The sequence below is a fragment of the Eubalaena glacialis genome, chromosome 2 (assembly GCF_028564815.1).
Source record: "Eubalaena glacialis isolate mEubGla1 chromosome 2, mEubGla1.1.hap2.+ XY, whole genome shotgun sequence".
Lineage (NCBI taxonomy): Eukaryota > Metazoa > Chordata > Mammalia > Artiodactyla > Balaenidae > Eubalaena > Eubalaena glacialis.
In genome coordinates this window covers 144,997,202-145,020,314 of record NC_083717.1, presented here as the reverse complement: position 1 = coordinate 145,020,314, position 23,113 = coordinate 144,997,202, and the positions used below count along the sequence as shown (strand labels likewise).

The 23,113-nt window shown below is 39.0% G+C and overlaps 1 protein-coding gene across 1 annotated transcript in view; it reads left to right on the top strand.

Annotated features, from left to right (window-relative positions):
• Positions 1 to 4,864: 4,864 nt before the first annotated feature.
• POLE2 (DNA polymerase epsilon 2, accessory subunit) overlaps positions 4,865 to 23,113 on the top strand; it is a 28,261-nt gene continuing 10,012 nt past the window's right edge. Inside the window, exons 1-10 of the mRNA XM_061182512.1 lie at positions 4,865 to 4,941; positions 7,772 to 7,872; positions 9,183 to 9,258; positions 11,029 to 11,106; positions 11,242 to 11,335; positions 14,969 to 15,043; positions 17,348 to 17,431; positions 18,033 to 18,089; positions 18,514 to 18,562; positions 19,319 to 19,391. Of these exons, the coding sequence (XP_061038495.1) occupies positions 4,874 to 4,941; positions 7,772 to 7,872; positions 9,183 to 9,258; positions 11,029 to 11,106; positions 11,242 to 11,335; positions 14,969 to 15,043; positions 17,348 to 17,431; positions 18,033 to 18,089; positions 18,514 to 18,562; positions 19,319 to 19,391 (755 nt within the window). The 5' untranslated portion in view covers positions 4,865 to 4,873. The remainder of the gene's footprint in view (positions 4,942 to 7,771; positions 7,873 to 9,182; positions 9,259 to 11,028; positions 11,107 to 11,241; positions 11,336 to 14,968; positions 15,044 to 17,347; positions 17,432 to 18,032; positions 18,090 to 18,513; positions 18,563 to 19,318; positions 19,392 to 23,113) is intronic.

Below are 23,113 nucleotides of genomic sequence, written 5' to 3'. Positions count from 1 at the left end.
AAAATTAATTTATGGTGATAGAAAGCAGAAGAGTAGTTGTTTGGGGTAGGTAAAGGGGATTTATGGAATTGAGTACAAGGAAATATTCTGGGTGATGGAAATTTTCTATATCATGATTAGGGTGGTAATTACATAGGTTTATACATTTATTGAAACTCATATGTATTCTTTATGTGCAATGTAAATTATGCCTCAATAAAAAAATACATATATTTAAAGTTATCACTGTATCATTTGCTTGTTACTAGTAACACTGGCACTGTATTTTTGAAATGACCCACTTGTCCTCCTGGACCTTAAAGTCTGGTGGGGGCTATAGACCAGCAAACAGACAACTACCATGCTCTGCAGTAAGTGTAATGATAGCAAAAGTCCAGGGCACCTTGGGGCTACATAAGAGGGCCCCTAACTCAGATCTGGGAGAGTCAGGGAAGGTTCCCAAGAGAAAGTAAAGTCTAAGCTAAGAACTGAAGGATGAATGGAAGTTGTTTAGGCAAATGGAGGGGAAGAGGAAGGAGAGTGTTCCTGGCAGATGGAACAACAGAGGAAGAAAGAGATGGCTTGTTCACTTTATCCTAATATGAGATTTGGAAACGTTTTAAGTAGGGAGGTGACATAATAAGAATTACGTTTTAGAAAGCTTATTCCGATGGCAAGGTTGGAGACAAAGAGACCCGTTGGCAGGTCAGTCCCTGCTGCTAGAGAGGCTGATAACCTAGTAAGGCCCCTAGCCATAGAGATAGAAATGGTCAGGTCTGAGAGATATTTAAAAGGTAGAACCAAAGGGACTTGGCTAATTGGTTTATGGAGAATGAAGGAGAGGGAGGTGTCAAGGATGCTGCCTTTCCACTGGGTGGAAAGGGGTAGAGTCCTTCACCAGGGTAGTGAACTTGGGAGGAGGAGCAGATTTTGGAGGGATGATGGTAAGTTCATTTGGGCACATATTGAGTTGAATTTGAAGCTTGAGAAAATATGGATTTTGGAGTCATCAGCATTTAGTTTTCATTGAAGTATTAGGACTTTATGGCCAGGTGAAGGAGTCATAGGGAAAAGAAATTGAAAATTTATGGGAGAAAAAGGAATCATTGTCAGATTGTGAGAGGAAGCTGGGAAATTGTGATAGATTCTTTTATCTTCAATTTCTTAACATAAAAAATATTAAACATAAAGAAAAGTTGAAAAAAATAGTTCAAGGAATACCTGTGTACTCTCCACTTAAGTTTAATAATTGTTAATATTTCCATAATAGCTTTATATTTGTTTATATGTGTATGTCTACATTTTCCATTTTGCTGAATTATTTGAAAGTTACACTTCAGCATTCATTTCCTAAAAATAGGGACATTCATATATATAACCACAATATCATTATCACACTTAAGTAATAATTAACAGTTATTACTTAATATAATTTAATATCCAATCCATATTCAAGATTCCCAAATTTCATTGGGAATAAATAAATAAATAACATTTATCATCTCACACAGTTTTTGTAGGTTGGGAATTTAGGAACAGCCTGGCTGGGTGATTCAGTCTCGTCTCTCTGAGGTTGCAGTCAAGATACTGGAGAGAGTTGTAGTCATCTGAAGACTTCACTAGGGCTGGAAGATCTGCTTCTGAAATTGTTCACAGTTGCTGGCATGTGGATGGCAAGTTGGTGCTGGCTGTTGCAGGAGGCCTTGATTTCTTAACACATGGACCTTTCCAAGAGCTGCTTGAGGGCAGCTGGTTTCCCCCAAGAGAATCTTGGGTGATTTTGCTGTTTAAAATGGACTCCAAGCATGGTGATGAAGTGCTTTCTAGTGTTCCAAGGCATAAGAAGGCTGTCATGTGCCTTAGGGAGAGAACACATGTGTTAGATAAGCTTCCTTCAGGCACGAATTATAGTGCTGCTGACTCTGAGTTCAATGTTAATGAATCAACAATATATATTAAAGATGTCTTTAAACAGAAACACACATAAAGCAAGGTTATGTATTGATCAGTTGATGAAAATGCTGTGACCAGAGGCTCAGAGGAGCCTTACCCCTTACCCTAGGAGCAATGATTGAGTATTTGCTAATTCAGTGTTGGTGGTGACTGTCTAGAACGTAATCACCTTGAATAATGAGAATCAACTGTTTATTTATCCATATTTATTTCCTCTCCTTTCTTACATAAAAGTTCAAATTTTCATTGCAGTTTTTTTGTCATTGGAATGTATTTTGGGAGCAGGCGACAATCACTGCCTCTGCCCACCCCTCCGCAGGAACATGTACCAGCTGCCATACCTGCACACCCCCTATCAAGGGGATAATGGCCAGCACACACTTAGGAAAGAGGTGGAAAGCATCCAAACTAAAAGCAGCCCTAGGGCCAAAAATATTAAACCAATACAAGCTGTACAAGGATGCTCCTGCATATAAATAGCCTTCCAAGACTACAGTAGATAATTGCTTCTCCTAAATTCACAGAGTAAGAGAAATATAAGTAAAATGAGGAAGCAGAGGAACCACTCCCAGTTAAAAGATCAAGAGAATTCCCCTAAAGGAACAAACAATGTAACAGTCCTCTTCAGTCTAATAGACACCGAGTTCAAAAAGGAAGTAATGAAAATACTGAAGGAATTAAGAAAGGTTATCAACAGAAATGCAGATTACTGTAAAAAGGAACTAGAAACTATAAGGAGGAGCCAAGAAAAATTAGGAAATTCATTTGCTGAGATGAAACCTGAACTAAAGACAGTGAATAGCAGAATGAATAATGCAGAAGAACGAATAAGTGATCTGGAAGACAGAATAATGGAAATCACCCAATCAGAACAGCAGACAGAAAGCCAAATAAAAAAAAAATTGAAAGCATTATAAGAGACCTATGGGATAATATAAAGTGTGCCAATCTACACATAATAGGGATCCCAGGAGAAGAAAGAGAAAAGGGGCTTGAAAATGTAATTGGAATGTATTTCACTGAAAATATACAGAGAGCTGTGTTCAAAAATCACTTTTTGGGGCTTCACTGGTGGTGCAGTGGTTAAGAATCCTCCTGCCAATGCAGGGGACACGGGTTCAAGCCCTGGTCCGGGAAGATCCCACATGCCGTGGAGCAACTAAGCCCATGCGCCACAACTACTGAGCCTGCACTGTAGAGCCCGCGAGTCACAACTACTGAAGCCTGCGCGCCTAGAGCCCATGCTCCGCAACAAGAGAAGCCACCGCAATGAGAAGCCCGCGCACCACAACGAAGAGTAGCCCCCGCTCGCCGCAACTAGAGAAAACCAGCGCACAGCAACGAAGACCCAATGCAGCCAAAAATAAATAAATAAAATAAATTAAAAAAAAAAAAGGGGACAGATTCCCCCCCCCCTTTAATAAAAAAAAAAATCACTTTTCTCTGTGATGTTACGTTACCAATTCAATATACAGGTATATTGGTTTTGGTCTGCTTTCAGTTTTGTTTACTTTTTTCTTTTCTATTTTTTGAATATGAAAAACATATACATGGATTGACGGTTAAAAGTCTTACTACAAAGAAAGGTCTCACTTCCATCTTTATCCTTTCCAGCCATAAAGGTTAACCATTTTTTGGTGTGTCCAGTGTTACCTTTCACAGGTTTTTAAAAATACAAATTCAGGGCTTCCCTGGTGGCGCAGTGGTTGAGAATCTGCCTGCCAATGCAGGGGACATGGGTTCGAGCCCTGGTCTGGGAAGATCCCACATGCCGCGGAGCAAGTAGGCCCATGAGCCACAATTACTGAGCTTGCGCGTCTGGAGCCTGTGCTCCGCAACAAGAGAGGCCGCGATAATGAGAGGCCCGCGCACCGCGATGAAGAGTGGCCCCCACTTGCCGCAGCTAGAGAAAGCCCTCGCACAGAAACGAAGACCCAACACAGCCATAAATAAATAAATAAACCCAAAGTTTAAAAAAAAAAAAGAATTACCTCTTTAAAAAAAAAAACAAGTTCAAGTAAATAAATATGTATATATATTCTTGTGTTCCCTCCTTTACCATATTTTGCTTGTTGTTGTTGTTGTTATCCGGATACCCTGCAGGTCACCGTGTATCAGTTCTTAGAAACCATCCTCACGTTTTATGAGACGGCGCGTTCACTTATAAGCACTCCACGGTTCTATTTAACTCACTGAAGCAACCGTTTTGAAGCTGGCAGATTAACAGCTCACTTGCTGCAATCAGACCGAGTTCAAATCCTGGCTCCCTCACTTACTTACAGAACGTTTCACCTTGAGTGACCCATCTACCATCTTTGTGTCTCACTCTTCTAATCTGTAAAATGAGGATGTTGAAAAAACAGCACACAACTCATTAGGCTTTAGGAGCAACACATCAATTAATACATTAAAACGCTTATGATAGTACATGGTGCATAGGAAGCCCGCAACTTAAATAAAAAGCGGGGTGGGTGAGAATGATGGTGATGTGTAGCAGCTTCGAGTGAATGTCGGGGAAAACCCTGTGGTGACACAAAGCATTTCCAGGGCCTGTGTGAAGCAGGAACATAAGTACACAAGGGCCCCGGGGTCCGGGAGGAGCCCGACCGGAGTCACGGAAGGTGGAGGGTAGCGATGAGAGTACTAAGTGGCTCAATGAAGCATTTGAGATAGAGAAGCACATTCCCAACCAGACACCAGGGAAGGACGCCCTCCCTCTTCAGTCTCCGAGCAACAAAGCAGTGCAGGGTCGTCTTCTTCTGCAGCCTAGTGGGTACGGGACTGCAGCTCTCCAGGAGTGCGACACCGAAGTCTCCGCGCACTGAGGGAGGAGGAGCAGTGTTAGAAAGAACCTGCGCGTCTGGGGCGGGACCAGGACGGAGACGGGGCGGGGCGCGACCGGGAAGGGGCGGGGCCGCAGCCGTGGCGCCAAAAAGCGAACATGGCGCCTGAGCGGCTGCGGAGTAGGGTGCTCTCCGCCTTCAAGCTGCGCGGCTTGCTGCTCCGGGGGTGAGTGGGCTGGGCAGCGAGCGGGACAGGAGGGGAGGGCCAGGCCGCCGTGCGGGGCAGCGGGACGCGCCGCACGCCAGGAGGGGGTTTGGCCTTTAAAATGACAGAGACCTTGAAAGAGTTCTAAGAAGCAAGGGGGACCTGGCGATGCCTTAAGTTCCCCGACATTCGCGCGGAGTCGAAAAGTTTCTCCAGAAGGGATGAGGGTCTCCTCCTGCACGTGCCAGACAGCCGCAGTGTATTAGCACTGTGTTTGGGCGCCTCTCAGCCAGCTTAGTCTCTGCCTCTGGTAATTGGGAATCCTAACAGCGCTGCTCACGTGGTTACGGAGACAGCGAACGAGAGACCTGGGAAAGCCCATTGCATGTCGGTAGCTGTCAGATTATGTTGTACCAACTGTGGGCCTTGCTAGCCTTCCCAATTTTGGATCACGTATTATTCCCGAGAGAGAATTCCTGGAGAGTTAAGAAGTGGGTAGTTTAAAGCACGTTCTTAAGTCTTCTGGGTTTTTTTGGTTTGTTTGTTTAGATTTCCTTTAGAACTTCTGTGCTTCTTTGGCCATATCCGTGTTTTCTACGACTTGTAGAATGATCCTTTCCAAGATTTTTCTCATTAAATCTGCTTTTTTAATATATAAAGAATACAGTACTTACATATGTAAATACCTGCTGGACGGGATACACTTCTCTGTACCAGGTTTTGATTGCTCTTGTGTGTGTAGAGGTTTTTTTGTTTGTTTTTGTAATAAGTTTCATGGGACTTTTACCTTTTGGGTTAGTGGTGAACAGGTGCAAGAGTGGATAAGCTCTAGGAGACAATAATAAATTTTGTTCAGTTGATTCCCCACATTTTGAAAATACGACCAATTGATCAGTTAATTTTTCTTTATTTTCACTTAGAATTTGACCTAATATTGAGCTGTCATTCATTAATTCAGTCAGAAATACACTGAAATCTATTAGCTGCAAAGTACTGCTGGGGCAAGGGAGTAGGAGAGGGTAAGACAATGCGGAGGTTGGGGGACAGATAGTGTATTAATATTTATTGCTGCATAACGAATTACCCCCAAACTTAGAAGTTTAAAACAGCAGGCACTTATATTCTCACATTTTCTGTGGGTCAGGGATTCAGGTAGGCTTAGGTGGGTCCTTAGCTTCAGGGTGTCTCGCAAGGCTGCAGTCCGGATGGGGTCATCTCAGAGTCAATTGGGCAGGATTTGCTTCCAAGTTCATTCAGTGATTGGCAGGATTCAGTTCATCCAAGATTGTTGGACTGAGGGCTTCAGTCCTTGCTGGCTGTTGGGCCTGCCCAGCATGGCAGCTTACTTCATCAAAGCTAGCAAGAGAGTCTGCTAGTAAATGGAAGTCACAGTCTTTTGTAACCTAAGCAAGAAAGTGACATCTTGCCGCTTTAAAATTTTTATTTTTAAAACTACAATATAGTAAAATATTCCATCGCTTTTGCTATATTCTATTGTTAGAAGCAAGTCACTAGGTCCAATGCACACTCAAGGGGAGGCGATTGCACAAGGATGTGAATACCAGGAGGTGTGGATTATTAGGGGTCATCTTAGAAGTCTGTCTACCATGGATATTAAATAATTCACAATTATTTAATTTCTATTACGAAAAGGCTCTGAGGAAGGAAGTGCTATGATAGCGTATAACCAGGTGTATAAACAGTTCTGGAGTCAAAGAAGGCTTCATTAAAGAATGGTTTGAAAAAAAAAAAAGGTTTTAGTTGAGTGTTAAAGGATGAGCAGGACTTGACTAGGTGAAGAGTGGGGGGGGGGGGCGGAAATGACCATATAAAGACCCTGAGGCAGGAGAGCACCAGGAAAGCCAGAGACACTGGGTGAGACTAGTGAGATTTGGCAGGAGCCAGATCCTGTAATACTTTGGTCTATGCTAAGAGCTCTCCCAAGATTCACCTAATATGTGTGTGATTTTAGGGACTCAGTCAGCAAGTATTTGTGGACCACCTTCAGTGTGCTTAGCACTCTGCCAAAGGATGACACAGTTCCCCTTCTCAAGGAGCATCATCTATAATAAATTGGAGGGATGTGACACCCACACATGAAACAATAAGCAACCCAAGATATAGAACAGTTAGTGCGATGACTATAACAGTAATATTGATGCAAAGTGTAAAGCTGTGGTCTACAAATAAAGAATGGCATGGAATTAGCAAATTGTTTAAGTAGACAGTGTTTATTCTGAGTATTATTGGTATTTAAATCAGGAATTCATGCGATTTTAAAAAAAATTTTCAGCTTTATTGATTTTTGAGGGGTGAGAGGGATTCATGTGATTTTAGTGAGTGTTATTACTTCTATGACTATATTCAAATGGCAAAGTTTTTTCTAGCCTAATTTTTTTCTTATTTTACAGTTGAAAACTGATGAAATTACTGGAACTTAAGCAAATGCATTATCAAATTAATAAATATGTATTTAAGTGTCTGTTATGTTCAGAACATTGAAGCAGACTGAGTTCATTAATGTCAGGTAATAAATAGTACAAGGCTAATGTGATACAGCAGATCTAAGGTATCTATAAGTGAGATTTTTTTAACAATTTCAGCAGGAAAGGGAGATTGCAGCAGGTAGAGCTGGTCTAGGAAGGCTTCCTAGAAGAAGGATGTGATTTGGGGCTTTAAGAACAGTTATGTTGGCAGGGGATAGGAGGAAGAATTTGTTCAGAAAGCACAGGAAAGGAGAGTCCTGCTTGCAGGGAGGGTGAGTGGATCTTAATTTCAATGCTAGATTGATGAGTGTTTGCCAGATTTTGGCATAAAACTTTTAGCCTTAATTACCAATCTCTCTTATCAGTGAAGCTATTAAGTACCTCACAGAAGCTCTTCAGTCTATCAATGAAGTAGAGCTTGAAGATGCACTGGAAAAGATCATTGATGCAGTTGAAAAGCAACCCTGTAAGTAACATTTTCTGACAGCTCTTAAATTGTTCATATAGTTCTACATCCTCAGTTAGATTTATAGATTTAATTTCAAGTTGAGGATTCAGTATTGAATGTCCCGGTGGTATGAGACATACCCCTGGTAGCACTTCTTGCCAAGGAGTAACCTCTAGTTCTGTTGGAACCTTGGGGCATTCCCAGAGACTCTTTTACAGTTCTTCCCCTTTGTGAATTCCCCTCTGATTCCTTTATGGTCACTTTTTTCTCTCTGCCTATTACTTTGTCTTACTTAAGTTAGGTACTCTTAAATGTTTGAGGGGGAAAAAATGAGTAAGTAAGCAAGAATAACTTTCCCTTCCTGCTTCAGCCTTTCTTAAGGGATCTTTTTGTTAAATACTTAGCCTTTTACCATAAGCATGGGCCTACAAAAGAGAAATGCTCTTCTAGGAAAAAATGTCGTTTCTAGAGCACTGAAGGAGAGAAGTGGGTGTAGCTTGCTCTGATGTGTTGTATAGATGCTAGTTTCTTCAGTTAAACAGGAGGAAACACGTTCTATAATAGAGGAGAAATTGCTATTATATCTCATTTTCACTTTTCTAAAGGCAGAATTTTAAATATACCTTTGCTTTAAAAATTTCCTTACAGTGGAAATTTAGAAAATGATTAAATTTAGAAAATTAGTATACATTAATTTAAGATGGTACATGGTATTTTACCTGAGAACATACCACAGTGGTTAAGGGCACCCAGTCTGGAATCAGGCTTGGGTTTGTATTGCTCTCTACTCCTTCCAATTATGTTCGTGAGCTGGTTATTTGACCTCTTGGAGCTGCACTTTCCCCATCTGTAAGACATGGCTTATGAACAGCAGTCTTATAGGACATCTATCTAATAATCCTTGTGAACTACTGAGCATGGTGCCACACGTTTACTAAGGGCTTGATAAGTGGTGGCTGTTATTGTTATTACTGTTACTATCATACCTACTGAAACATAGCAGTTGTGATGAAAAGTTATACTAATGTAACCATATTAAACCTAGGAGCTTACAGAAGCATTTGTATACCTGAATGTATATTATTTAACAATATTTAGAAAAGTAAGGCATTTGACTGTGTATTAAGGTATTGTAAGTGTATTTGAGCATGGAAGATTAAGGTATTTGAAATACGGTTTTTGTTCTAACACTTTTTTCCTCCTAAAATCTATGTAATGAGAATCTTGGGGTTAGTGTTTGCAGATTATTTTCAGGAAAAAAGCTGTGTGTGGAAAGAACTAATTTTTATGCCTGTTTTTAAAATTTAACTTTGAACTTCTCTTTTCAGTGTCATCAAACATGATCGAACGGTCCGTAGTGGAAGCAGCAGTCCAGGAATGCAGTCAGTCAGTAGATGAAACTGTGTATGTGGAAAAATTCACCTTTTCCCCATGTTGGAAGTGTTCTTGAGTGGTTATTTTAAATTATTTTCTTGGGGAAATACTCAGTGGTCACCTTTCTACAGTGGTTATTTCTTAGTTTTTTTTTTTAAGTGATAGCTTACATTATAAACCTCAATATTAAATGACTCATCTTTACTATTTTTATCCTAGAATTTGAGATTTCGGTGTTGTTTGTACCATGACAAACTTTTGCCACTTACCCAACTGATTTGATTTAATATTCTGTATGCTGCAGGTGGATTGAACTGATTATTCAGAGGTATAATTTACTTTTTTTCTTAGGAAAGTGCCGAATCCTGAAAGTTCAGTGACTTAACTTGGGTCACATGGTGAATGGCAAAGGAGGGTAGAACCTCAGCTTTAGGACTTTTTACCCTGTCTCATGCTGTTAGAGCTTAGGAATTTATATTGCAGTAATTTTTCTGGGTTTTATCTCCCTGAGTGTACCTCTTTCCTTTCCTCCTTTGAATATGATACCTCTTTCCAAATCCACAGGGTTTAACTGAAAGGAAAACATCTGGGAAAATGGATAGAGACAGTCTTAACTTTGACAGTTTTTTCCTATTTGGGGCAATGGAGATAATTGAAAGGAGTCATTACTCATTTTGGTTAGTAGTTTTAATCTTTTTCCGGTCAGAACTTATTAGAGCTGCTAAAAAATAGAGAAATTGAGGTATTTAAATTTTATCCTTGCCAACTCATTGTTTAAGATACTGGAGTACTTGCTCCTAAAGCCATCAATAGAAATTCAAAACGATTATATCAAAGTGTAAGGATTATAATCCTAAAATAGGCATTAAAGTTACCTGTTGTTTCTGTCAAGCTATTCATATGCTACAGTCAGCCAATATAGAGGTTGAGTAGGGACTGAATGGTAAATGATCTTTGCAACTCCAGTTGTCAGAAAGGCATTATATCATAGCACAAGGGAGAGGCTCTCATTTTTATAGATGAATAAGTAGCATAGTAAGTTAAATAAGTTTCCAAGATTGACCCATTAGAAAATCGTGGAGCTGTGTCTAGAATCAGGCTTGCTTCAAATTCACTGGTTCTCTGCTATTCTATACTAGGTGCTACCAACAGACTAGCATAACATTTTTTTGTCCGTTTTCATTTTGGGAAATAGATATAATTTTAGGGAAGATTCTTTAGGTTGGAATATTTATGCAGTAGTGCTGTGAATTTTTTTTAACCTCATTCAAACATGGTTATGATATTAAAAGTATCTGAAGGTAAATTATTTTACAAATTATCCTTCTCTAACACTATAGGTGTCAAGGATATGGCCAGAATTTGGGGGATTCTTTTTCTGTTATACATCTTTTCCTGGGTCACTTTTGCATGATATTTTGGATTAAAAAATTGTTGGAAATGAATTATACCTTTTAATAATATTGTAGCTTATAAAAATAGTACATATTAGGAGAGATTTCTTTAAGATGTGACTATTTTATATGTAAATGTTGTTTTTCAACAGATAACATTCTTAATTAGAAGTTGATTAAATTTTTTGTTTGCTTGAGAGTAGTGGCAGTGCTTTCTCATCTCTGAGAGGAAAATGCACAGGCTAAAAACTTTACCCCCATATTATTTTTGACACTACAAGAAATTGTGTACATGATCTGTGAAAAGTATGTGTATATGACATAAGGTTATAATGCAAGTTTTCATGTTCACTTGGAATACTTATGTTTTAGTAAATCAGGTCTGTTTTTGTGGGTTGTTTTTCAGAGAACATATTTTCAATATCATAGGAGCATTTGATATGCCACGCCTTGTGTACAATTCAGAAAGAAAAAAATTTCTTCCGTAAGTGTGCCATCTATTGATGTTAAGCTAATTTCAAATGTACATTTTTTTTGGAAGGTATATAGTCTCCTGTTTCATTTTTGATCTACCTTTGTGTATTATGATAGTCATAAATAGGCATTCCTTTTTTCCTAGTTTATTAATGACCAACCACCCCGCACCAAATTTATTTGGGACAGCAAGAGATAAAGCAGAGCTGTTTCGTGAACGATACACAATTTTGCACCAGGTAAGTCGGAGGGGGAAAAAGAGACTGTTTCAGCTTAGGTAAGACTCAGGGATAATTAAAGGATGGACTTTTGTACTTTAGCAATCATGATGATGATAAAAATAGTAGCTAACATTTTTTAAATGCTTTTGATAGGCCAGGCATTGTTTATCACTTTACAGACATTACCTCATTTGATCATCATAACATCAATGTATGTATAAATGCTGTTATTCCCATTTTACAGATGGGGAAACTGAGACCTGGAGAAGTTTAGTCACTAGCCCAGAGGTTACATCTAGTAAGTAGGGACAGGATTTGTATCCAGTCAGTCTGACTCTGGAGCCCAACCTTTGCCTCCTGTACTATACTACTTTCAAGCAACTTATAGTCTATGAAGTTAAAGACATCTGCATAAATAAAATATGAAGCAGAATTTTATACATGCTATGGAAGAAATATAATACAAAGAGAATGCTTCCTATAGAAAAATCAGAGAAGGCTTCAAGGAAATGATGGCATTTGACATGGGCCTTGATTGCTCTGATCTTGTGGGAAATGGGGAGAAGGTGGTGAACAGTGTGAACAAAGACAGAGCAAAAGGAAAAAGTGGACTCCATGCAGGAAATGATGAGCAATCAGCCTTCTTTGTGTGGAGAGGAAGGCTTGTGTAGAGGAGTAGCATAGGATAAGTTTGGAAAGTCAAGTGGCAACTAAATCATGGGATTGCCTTGGATGCTACTCTTCGGAGTTGGACTCTGTTCTCTTGGTACAAGGAGCCTTAAAATGCCAGAGCAACTCACTTACAGGGGTTCCCTGAGGACTTCCTCTCTCAGCTGATTTTGGGATGAATTAGAGTATGAGAGAAAACTTACAGGAGTCTGTAGTATTAGTCCTGGAATAAATGATAGCCTGAATGAAGGAAGGTAAGGGGAGCAGAAAGAGGGGACAGTCCTGGAGCAGTGGAAGCCATAGTTCATGGTGACTGATTGGACATGAAAGAGAGGGGAGATAGTGAAGACTGAAAGATGATTAAGGTTTTGAGCCTGAGAGAGTGGACGGGTAAAATAATGGTAATATATTAACAAATAGGAAAAAGAGAATGGGGAAGTTGATGGCAGGTTCTGTTTCAAACATTTGAGTTAAGGTTGCCAGTAGGATATCAGGTGAGATGTACATCTGGAGCTAAAGAAAGAGATCTGGGTAGAGAGAGATTTAGGAGGCATCTGCCTAGAGTAATAGATGGGACTGCAGGGATGAGCCCCTGAGAGATGATGGAAAAGGGAATGATAGAGTTTGGGGGCTAGGCCAGGGTGGTGTTATATAGCAGAAGCACAGGGAGGTTTCAATGAGGAGAGGGTGGTCAGCAGGAATAAGCACTGAACAAAGGTTGAGGAGAATGAGCATTGAGGATGTCTATTCTCTTCTGCCTCCATTGCCTACATAATGTTGCCAGGTTAATCTTCCAGAAGTTTAGTGCTGATCACGCCATGATTTTGCTCACAAGTCTTTCAAGGAAGTTTACCACCTACTGGATTAAATACAGATCTTCTGGGACTTCCCTGGTGGTCCAGTGGCTAAGACTCCACACTCCCAATGCAGGGGGCCTGGGTTTGATCCCTGGTCGGGGAACTAGATCCCACATGCTGCAACTAAGAGTTCGCATGCCACAACTAAAAGATGCCGCATGCCACAACTAGAGATCCTGCATGCCACAACTAAGACCCAGAGCAGCCAACTAAATAAATAAATATGTTTTAAAAATACAAATCTTCCTGTCACACGTTTTTGGCCTAATCTGTACTTTTCCCTCTGAAAAGTAGAGGAGCCAAAACTGAAACATGGAAATATTGTGTCTGTTTCTTCCACTTCTTCTGTGACTTTGCTTATACTATTCACTCTCTTGATGCTCTTCCCTCTTATCTCTGCTGTTGAAACCCTGCTAATTCTGGAAGGGCCTTCTCAGGGTCCTCCTCTTTTCTGAAGCCCTTCCTGATCTGCAGTTGGATGCAGTCTCTTCCTGCTTTCTAAATTTTTTTAATTAATTAATTAAAATATTTATTTATTTATTTTGGTTGCATTGGGTCTTAGTTGCAGCACACAGGATCTTCATTGCGGCATGCAGACTTCTTAGTTGCGGCATGCATGTGGGATCTAGTTCCCCAACCAGGGATCGAACCTGGGCCCCCCCTGCATTGGGAGCGCGGAGTTTTACCCACTGGACCACCAGGGAAGTCCTCTTCCTGCTTTCAACCCACTGACTACTCAGTGGGTCTCCTACGACACTTACTAGAGTTGGCCCTGCCTTGCATTTGGGGTGTGTGTCCCTGTTGTCAGACTGCACACTCCTTGTTTATTTCCTCTGCCACCTTTGGCGTAGTGCTTTTCACAGAGAAGATGCTCAGTAAATACCACTTACTTTTTAAAAATTATGTGTTAAAGCCTATGATATTATTTGGGGGTATCACTAAACCCTCCTGAGCCTCATTAAAAGGGTTGAATTTTAGTCCATGCATATTTTTATTGCAATTATCTTCCTGAAAGCAAATCTGATTTTATCATCCTACTTCAAAATTGTTGTTTTCCATTGTCTATAAGACAGACTTCTTGGTTTGGCATACAAAGTCTGTATTGTTGGGACTCTTTTATTAGAGTTACAAAAACTCAAACTGGCTAAAACAGAAGAAGGAACTTCTTGGCTTGTGGAGAAGTCTAGAGGTCCAGCTGTGTCAAGCATGGCTGGATCAAGGTGTTCACACAATGTCATGAGGCATCTACCTCTTTCCATCTCCCAGCAATTTTAAAAAATTGATCTTACTTTCAAACAAGTTCTCCCTATGAGGTGACAGAGATGGCCACTCACTAGTAGCCTTGGAAACTCTTAGAGAGTTCTTCTTTTCCAATAGTTCTAGCAGCTGTCTCCTATTGGCCAGGCTTCAGGCACTTGCTCAACCCTGAAACAATCACTGGCCAAGGGGATGGAGTTCTTTGATTTGCTAGGCCTTGGTGGTCTGTCTGGAGGGGGAAGGGCACCAACCCTACCTAAACTATGTGGACCACAGTGGGGGAGGGACATTTTCCCAAATAGAGGCTCCAACCCATCTCTTGCATTGTCGCACGTGCTGCCTTGTACACTTCATGATCCACCTGTACTAAGCTTCACATCACTTCCTGAATACTCCTTTACTCTTAATAACTCTTTCTTGTGACACATCCCTTCCTCTGCCTGAAATGTCTTGTCTCAGCCTCCTTTTGTTTCTTACTAGCAAAGTCTTTTTTATCGTTTAGGATCTCGTTAAATGGCCCCTTCTGCTCAGGGTTCTTTGTTGTATTGTGACCTGTTGACACTTCTTTCTCACTGACCCCTGTGCTTTGAGGTTGACACCTTGGTTTGTTGTCTTCATATCCTCAGCCCAGAGTGTACTACTGCCAGGTAGACGATATACCTTTTTTTAAAAAAAGTCTTAAAATGATTTTTTAAACAAATTACATTTCTAGATATTTGTACATTCAACTATGTAGATTTTCAAATTTGTTGAGAATAAATAATAGTAACGTTAGTTTAAGGACAGTGCTTTGTCAGGGCACTATTTTGATGAATCTTAGTTTTAAATGTTTGCCTCAGTAATCCATGTGAATCTTTCTTTTTTCTAGAGGACCCACAGACATGAATTATTTACTCCTCCAGTGATAGGTTCTCACCCTGATGAAAGCGGAAGCAAATTCCAGGTTAGAACGTTATCCTAGTTATTTAGGGGGGTGTATGTATACAAGTTTAATATTTATTGCTTAATTCTAATTTATTGAATTTTAAATGAAAATTAACCACTGATAACATTTTAACTAGCTAACTGACCTGTGCATGCCCACTGTTGGTAAAGTCCATGTCCTGTGTCCTGGGTCTCTGGCCACCAAGACAGAACCCTAGTCCTCCTGGTCCATTTGCTGGATGATACACTGGCTTTCTGACCAACCCTCAACACTACCCTTCCTGCCCTCACTCATACTCTGAAATGCTGCTCCTTGCCCAGCCCATTCCTCTAGTGACCCCCATACACTTGTTCAGCTGAGACATGTTATATCAGTTGGAGTGAAAATTTTACTGAAGGCACTAAGGAAACCACATTTATAGAATGCATGAGAGAGCACAGACAGGCCACGGGGTTGTCTGGGGAGAGGAAGAATGTTTTCTGCCGTGTGTGCTCTTTCCACTGTAATACTTTAGAAAGTGGTTACCAAACAGCACCATCACTGTTGTTCCAGCAACACACCTGGTCACCGTCAGTCCATCTGTGGCTTTTTTCCCCCTCCAGCACACAGAGCCCTGCTGGGGGATAGTCCTTAGCTCCTTCTGGCTAGGACCCACCGTTTCTGTGGGGTTCCAAATAGCTTCTGAAGAGGCCCAGCCTCTGCTAAGGTTCATTCAGTCCTCTACCATGTTAGATCAGAATTCATGGTGATGAGCAGTCTGATAGCTACTAAAACGATAATACTAGATAATGCTTAAATTAATGTTTGATGGCAGCACCATAAGGAGAAAACATTTATAGAGTTTGACAGTTTCTGCTTTTAACTTTTGTTGGAGAAAAAAATTGTATTGAGTTTTGGAAATTGACATTATTTATATTTCTCTACAAATGACTGTCTATGTGTTTTCTTGTATATATTAGGTTTCCTATGGCAACTCAGATACCCACAACCCAGAAGCATTATTTCACCTCTCCTCTTTGCCAGAGTAACTTTAGGGCTTAGCTAAATAATTTATTGTTCTTGTTATCTTGCCAAGCTGTTTAATTCTGTATCCCTGCTGGTATATTATCTATTTAAACCACCAACTATAGTCCCTATATGGCATTCTCCCTTTGCAAACTGCAAATATGGTGTCCTCATGAATACTTTGTTACAGCTTTTATTCCTGTGTTGCTTTAATTGATTGATTGCAAATTGCAATATTTTTCCCAGTCTGTAAGTTGTCTTTTTATTCTCTTAACAGTCTTTTTGAAGTACGTAAGTTCTTAATTTTGTTAAAGTCCAACATATCAATTTTTCTTTTATGGCTCATATTTTTGGTATTGTTTCTAAGAAATCTTTACCTAAGCCAGTTTTTAGAATACATGTCTTACATATCTTTTCTTCAGATTTATCCCTAAGTATTTCATTTTTTAAAACTGTTTAAAATGAACATTGTATTCCTGTGTTGCTTGAGGTTCATGTTTTTAAAGAGGAACTTCAATATCAAATGTTAACAGTGATTATTATGGGATGATGTGATCATGTCCTTTAAGTTGTTTGGTAAATTGTTGTATATATACTATAGATATCTCTACCCATTAAAAAGAATGAAGTGTATCTATATATAGTTAAATGGAACAATGTTTAAGATATATTAAACTTAAAAAGTTAAGTTGAAGAATAATACAAATAATATGATTTCATCTTTGCAATAAAACAAACTGTATGGCTATGTGTTTATAAATTATATATGTGTGTATTAACATATACTTAGGATTATATATATAGAAAAGGGTCAGAAAGGATTTTTTAAAATAATGCCCCAATTATTACTACCTTTAACTTTCTGATAAAAAATAAGGATCAGATTGAGAATGTAAATAATGACAGCCTTTCAAAATACTAAATAAAAGTAGAATATAACTTTTTAAATAGCCCACTAATTTTCAGGTACTGAAGAGGTACTGACCAAATAAAATAAATAAAATTTATATTCTTTTTTTACATTTTAAAGATAAATACTTATTATTATTCAAAATAATATGGTATGAAACTTCAGTCATTGGTTAGGGCCTGTGTTGATATGGTGTTTCTTCAGGCACAATTCTTCCAAGCCATCATCAGTTAATATTTTAGCTTTTTGTAGGATAAAATTATATTTTCTAAGTTTTATTTGATTTTCTATTGTAAAATAGTTGTAAATACTAAAATGTGCACTCAAAATTTACTTACTTGTAAAAAGATTAGTTTCTTAAAAGAACATATTTTCAGTCCTTAAGAATTTATTTTGTTTTACTTTAGCTTAAGACAGTAGAAACCCTATTGGGCAGTACAACTAAGATCGGAGATGTGATTATTCTTGGAATGATAACCCAGTTAAAAGAGGTAAGTTGAACTTGATAAGCATCCAACTTTTATTTTCAGCCTTCAGATTAATGAAATGTCAGTTACATATAGGATTTTTACAGAGGGCATGGGAGCATATTCTTCATTGAAAGTGGCTACCTCAGTCACCAAGTAACTTTTCCTTTTGCATTTGGTTTCCTGAGTAGACATCAGGAAGGAGTGTCTTATACAGGCCACCAGTTTGCATAGCCTGAAATTAGTCCCCCAGTGACCTCTGGTTGAACAGAGAGTACTGGGTTTCTAAACAATCAAAGCTGCAGACCATATCCTGCTCCCTGGGAGTTGTTGTTGGCTCTCTGAGGCCCCTCTTACGGCAGCCAGCGAGTATCCCTCCTGTCATCTCTTGGTTGGCAGTGGTCATTGTCTAGGTACCTATGAGGACTCCAAGTCTCAATTAATTGATTAGTTTGTGGTCACCACACTAGTAAATGGAAAAGCCTAGACTAGGAATTACTGATTTTTTAAAAATCCACTGTACTGTCTACTATATTCTGTTGTCAAAATTGTCAGTATTTTAATTCTTTTATCATAGTATTCATTTTTACATAAATGTGGACATACTTCTTTTAATTTTTTTTAGGGAAAATTTTTTCTGGAAGATCCTACAGGAACAGTACAACTGGATCTTAGTAAAGCTATATCCTTCACTTTTATTTTTTTAAATCTGTGTTACATGAGTTGGGGAAATTGATCATATATCATTCTCACATTTACCTATTTGGGTTCTTAGTGTAACTTCCATACGGTGGTGTAGGAATCTGGAGACATAATCCTAACCAGAGACAAAAAAACCTGTAATTCCCCCTTATTTGGAGAATCCAGACAAATCACTGAGGAAGTTTATAACATGCTAAGAATGGTCTATACTGTCAATATTACATCTTAGAATCAGATATGGGGATATTTAAACCTAAAGTTTTTTAAGCTGTGATCTATTCAGAGTTTTAAATGTGAAGTCTTTGAATTTATTATTTGGAAGTCCTGTGGAGCCCAAAATGTATGTTGACTTTATCACCACCTCAAGCATAGAAGTAGAATTATTTTCCTCAATTATTGTGTACCAGTTCCATAGCGGTTTATACACAGAGTCGTGCTTTGTCTTAGCAGAGGGTAAGTCAGTATACTTTTTTCCCTCTCCCCCTCATCATTCTACCGTAAAACCCTTTCTACATTGGTTACAATATGTTAACATGATGTAACTCGGGACAACACTGATTATGAGAGCATATTTTTGACATTAAATAACAGACTCATGGGAGAGGGGTTTCTTTCTGGGGTGATGAAAATATTCTGAAATTAGTGGTGATGGTTGTACAACTTGTGAATATACTAAAAACCACTGAAGTATACACTTTTAAAGGGTTGTATCATATATGAATTATATCTCAATGAAGTTGAAAAAACAGATTGTACATAGAGTCATAAAATAAGACATTTTTAAATCTGTGTACCTTATCTGTCTGTACTCTAACGTATTGTGAAATAAAAAAGGGAAAAGTTTTAATTCTAAGTCTGTTAGTATTTCATGAATTTTTTTTTTTTATAGAACTGAGACTGTCTGGAATTCCCTGGTGGTCCAGTGGTTAGGACTTGGCTCTTTCACTGCCATGGCCCCGGGTTCAATCCTTGGTCAGGGAACTAAGATCCCACAAGCCGCATGGTGTGGCCAAAAAAAAAAAAAAGAACTGAGACAGTCTCTGAACCTGAAGCTGTTTTGTAGTGCAGTGGGTCTGATAATTCTGTTGTTAGTCGACAGGGGATGAGATGATGGCCTAGCGTTACTGCTTTGTGTTCCATAGTTTTGTCCTTTCAAACAAGAAGGAGAATTGGACAAATGAAAGTGATTTGTTACTTATCTTTTTTCAGGTTGGTTTGAAGATCAGGTGTTTCATGTCAATGCCTTTGGATTTCCACCCACTGAACCCTCTAGTACTACTAGGTATAAAAATGTTTGACTTAAACTCTTTAGGGATTTTATAATACTGGCAGTAATGAATGTAAGATAGTATATCATATCTCAGTTATTACAAGTCCTCAGGCTTTGTGTCAGAAGGCGAAGAGCAATGGAAAATGAGATTTAAAGACTGGGCTTTATATGAAACTGAAAACTTCGGGTTGACTCCAGATCGGTTGCAATAGCATCTCTGTACTTTGGCTTTAATGGAAAGACTTCCAGTCTATTGGTCTTATTTATCTATAGGATTGATGAGACGTTCAACTGAGATAAGAGATAGGAAAACACTTAGAAGAATATAATTCCCATGTTAATAGAAAGTTCTTATTTTTGTATTTTACTGAGTGAAAGTTACAAGAGGTGGGTTATATAGTTCTTTAATATATGCAAAATCATTATAATATTAGAGTGGTTCCAAAAGGGCCTTCTCTGAGAGGAGTGAGTTCCCTGTCACTCAAGGTATTTGAGCAGAGGCTGTAGAAGTTGAAGCTGGTGGCCTGTGGGTTGAATGTAGTCTATAGAAATTTCTTTTTTCCCCTTTGAGGTGTTAAAACACATTTTGAATTAGTTTGCAATATTTAAAAATCAGGAGATTTCTCATAATAGTCTAGATTTCTGAGTTCTCTTGAACAATCAGATCTAGCCATACTTTGTACCTGAATTCTCACCTGGAACATCTATACTGCAGTGATTGCCCACTGTGTGCAATCACTGTGTATGTGTGTGCTCCCTCACTCACACCTAGTCAGCCTCTGCTGGCTGCTGCTTTGATATTTAGTATTACCTTCCTGGATCCTGTAAGCATCTGGGGGAATTAAATCTTGAGATTCCATGATGATGGTGATGATTTCAAGGAGAAGTATGAGGACTAAGATTTTGGGCCCAGTATGCCTGTATAAATCATGTGCCAAGGCCACGTTTGCTGGCTGGGAGTCACTGGCAGGCAGCTTTTGCTGTGCATCTTCTCTTCCTGTTGAAGTACATAATCCGGGGGAAAGTGCTGCTCACGCCACAGAGAATACAAGCCCTCATCAAGCCAGCTCACTTTTAAGTGAATGTTTTTAGTGCTAGTTTGTAGCTAGGTTTATATCATTGTAGGGGTTTTTTTGGACTATATTTAAGGCATAATTGCTGTTGTTTTGGTGTTTTAGTTTCATACAAGCCTCAAAATTACTATGTCTGAATGAGAGGAATAATTGAGGAAGCTGGCCATGAGTAGTACCATTCGTTTCAGTTTAGCCAAGAGTTCATCATTGTAATGTCTCAAACGATCTTCCATTTAAATTGTCTCATTTTCTCTAAATTAAACTGCTTTGTGTGTGTTTAGTACACCAATGGACTGGTATGAGGTGTCATAAAGTATGTTAAAGTAAAATAATCATTTTATTCCAGTTAGGATTATAAATTACTTTTCTCTTAAAATACCGCCAAAGTAAAATTCAGAAGGCTGTATTCTGGTGGCAGTCAGTGAATTCAACAATAGATATTTTATTGAGTTCTTTCTATGTGTAAAATACTGTTTTAAGGGTAAATGAGGGACTTCCCTGGTGGCGCAGTGGTTAAGAATCCGCCTGCTAATGCAGGGGACACGGGTTCAAGCCCTGATCCAGGAAGATCCCACATGCTGTAGAGCAACTAAGCCCGTGCACCACAACTACTGAGCCTGTGCTCTAGAGCCCACGAGCCACAACTACCGAAGCCTGTGTGTCACAGGCCTAGAGCCTGTGCTCCTCAACAAGAGAAGCCACCGCAATGAGAAGCCCTCACACTGCAACAAAGAGTAGCCCCCGCTCGCCGCAACTAGAGAAAGCCCGCACACAGCAACGGAAGACCCAATGCAGCCAATCAATCAATCAATAAATAAATAGAATCTATTAAAAAAAAGGATAAATGAATACAAATATGTCTACAACGTGGTCCCATCTCAAAAGGATCTGAACTGACCTAATGCCTTCCCACCGTTGCCTAGTCTACCATATAATTTTTTTAGGGTACAGATTTGCTGGGATTTCATTGCCATGCTGCTCTCTTTCACTGGTACAGGGCATGTGACTTGTGTTTTCTGAGCCCAACGTGTTGTTAGAGTTCCTAGAATTCCTAGAGTATTTCTTGGGAAAATAGGCCTTCCTCTTGCTCCTGTCTTTGCACATTATACAGTAAGTCCCCTACATACGAATGCGTTCCATTCCGAGAGCACGTTCATAAGTCCAAATTGTAAGTCCAACTTGTTTGTAAGTCCAACAAAGTTAGCCTAGGTACCCAACTAACACAATTGGCTATATAGTACTGTACTGTAATTGGTTTATAATATTTTTCACACAAATAATACATAAAAAACAAACACAAAAAATAAAGAAAACATTCTTAATCTTACAATACAGTACCTTGAAAAGTACAGTAGTACAGTACAACAGCTGGCATACAGGGCACGTTTGCATCTTTGAAAGTTCGCAACTTGAAGGTTCATATGTAGGGAACTTCCTGTATTCCATGTACCAAGGATGGAAGGTGTTAGTGAGGCTTTTCTAAGCTTTAATTTCTCAAGAATCAGCTTAATAGGTATTTCTGTCTGTGATGCTCTGGTTTATGTTTGGGTATATAATTGAAATCATCATACAATTATTTCATACAATTTCATCTTATTTCATTCCTCTGATAACCGCAAGATTGTAACCTAACACTGGCACCTGCTATTGGGATGGCCTCAGGAGAGTTACTTAACACTTCTGAACCTGAACCTTGCTTTCTCTTTTGTAAAATAAAGAAAATAGAATCTACCAACATGAGGGGTTTTTTTGTTTTTGTTTTTGTTTTTAGGATTTAATATTACAATCTGTCTGATACGTATATGTTTTCCTTAGGAGCAAGGGTTCAGTATTCCCTAATGCAGTGTTTGCAGTGACTTTATAGGATATAATTACAGCAACCTAACAAGAATCAACTCTAACGATATATATATATATATATATATTACATAGAGAGTTTCTTTTTATGCATGAATATATAGGTCTATATCTATTCCCTTTTTTTGGACACTAAAAATGGATACATACTGTACACTGCTTTGCAACCTGCTTCTTCATTTAATATGCAGTCAGCATTTTCCATTACCATGAAATACCTTTTTTAATTACATGATTTGTTACATTCAGCAGTGTATTTTGAGCACATACTATATTGCCAGGCTCTGTGCTAGGTGTTGGATTGGGGAGATAGACATTAAACTGTCACCCAAATAATTAGCTGATTACAAATTTGATAAGTTCTACAAAAGAGAAGTGCAGGGTCCTACAAGTGTGTGTAGTGGGGAAATCTAACTTCTCTTGGGATCCTCAGGGGAGGCTTCTCCAGGGTAGTACATTTAAGCTGGGAACTGTAGGATGGCAGCCAGTGAAGGGTGGGTGGCAAGAGCAGTAGAGGCTGGGAGTGCAGAAGATCACCCCAATTTCCTAGTGACCCTTTTTGCAAGCTTTAGTGTTCCTTCCAGATTTTCCCAATTCTGGGATGTACGTTAGTCTTTGTAGACATCCTTAATTTCTTAGAACAGATTTCTAGAAGCAGAATTGCTTAGTCAAATGGCTAGCACTTTTTTTGAGACTTATTACTTATTCAAATTGAGTACCTATTTCTCCTACTTTCAACTACTTAGAAAATTGTGATTTATTTTAATATTTGCTGTAGTAAGTTTTAAAAGGTACAGGTATAAT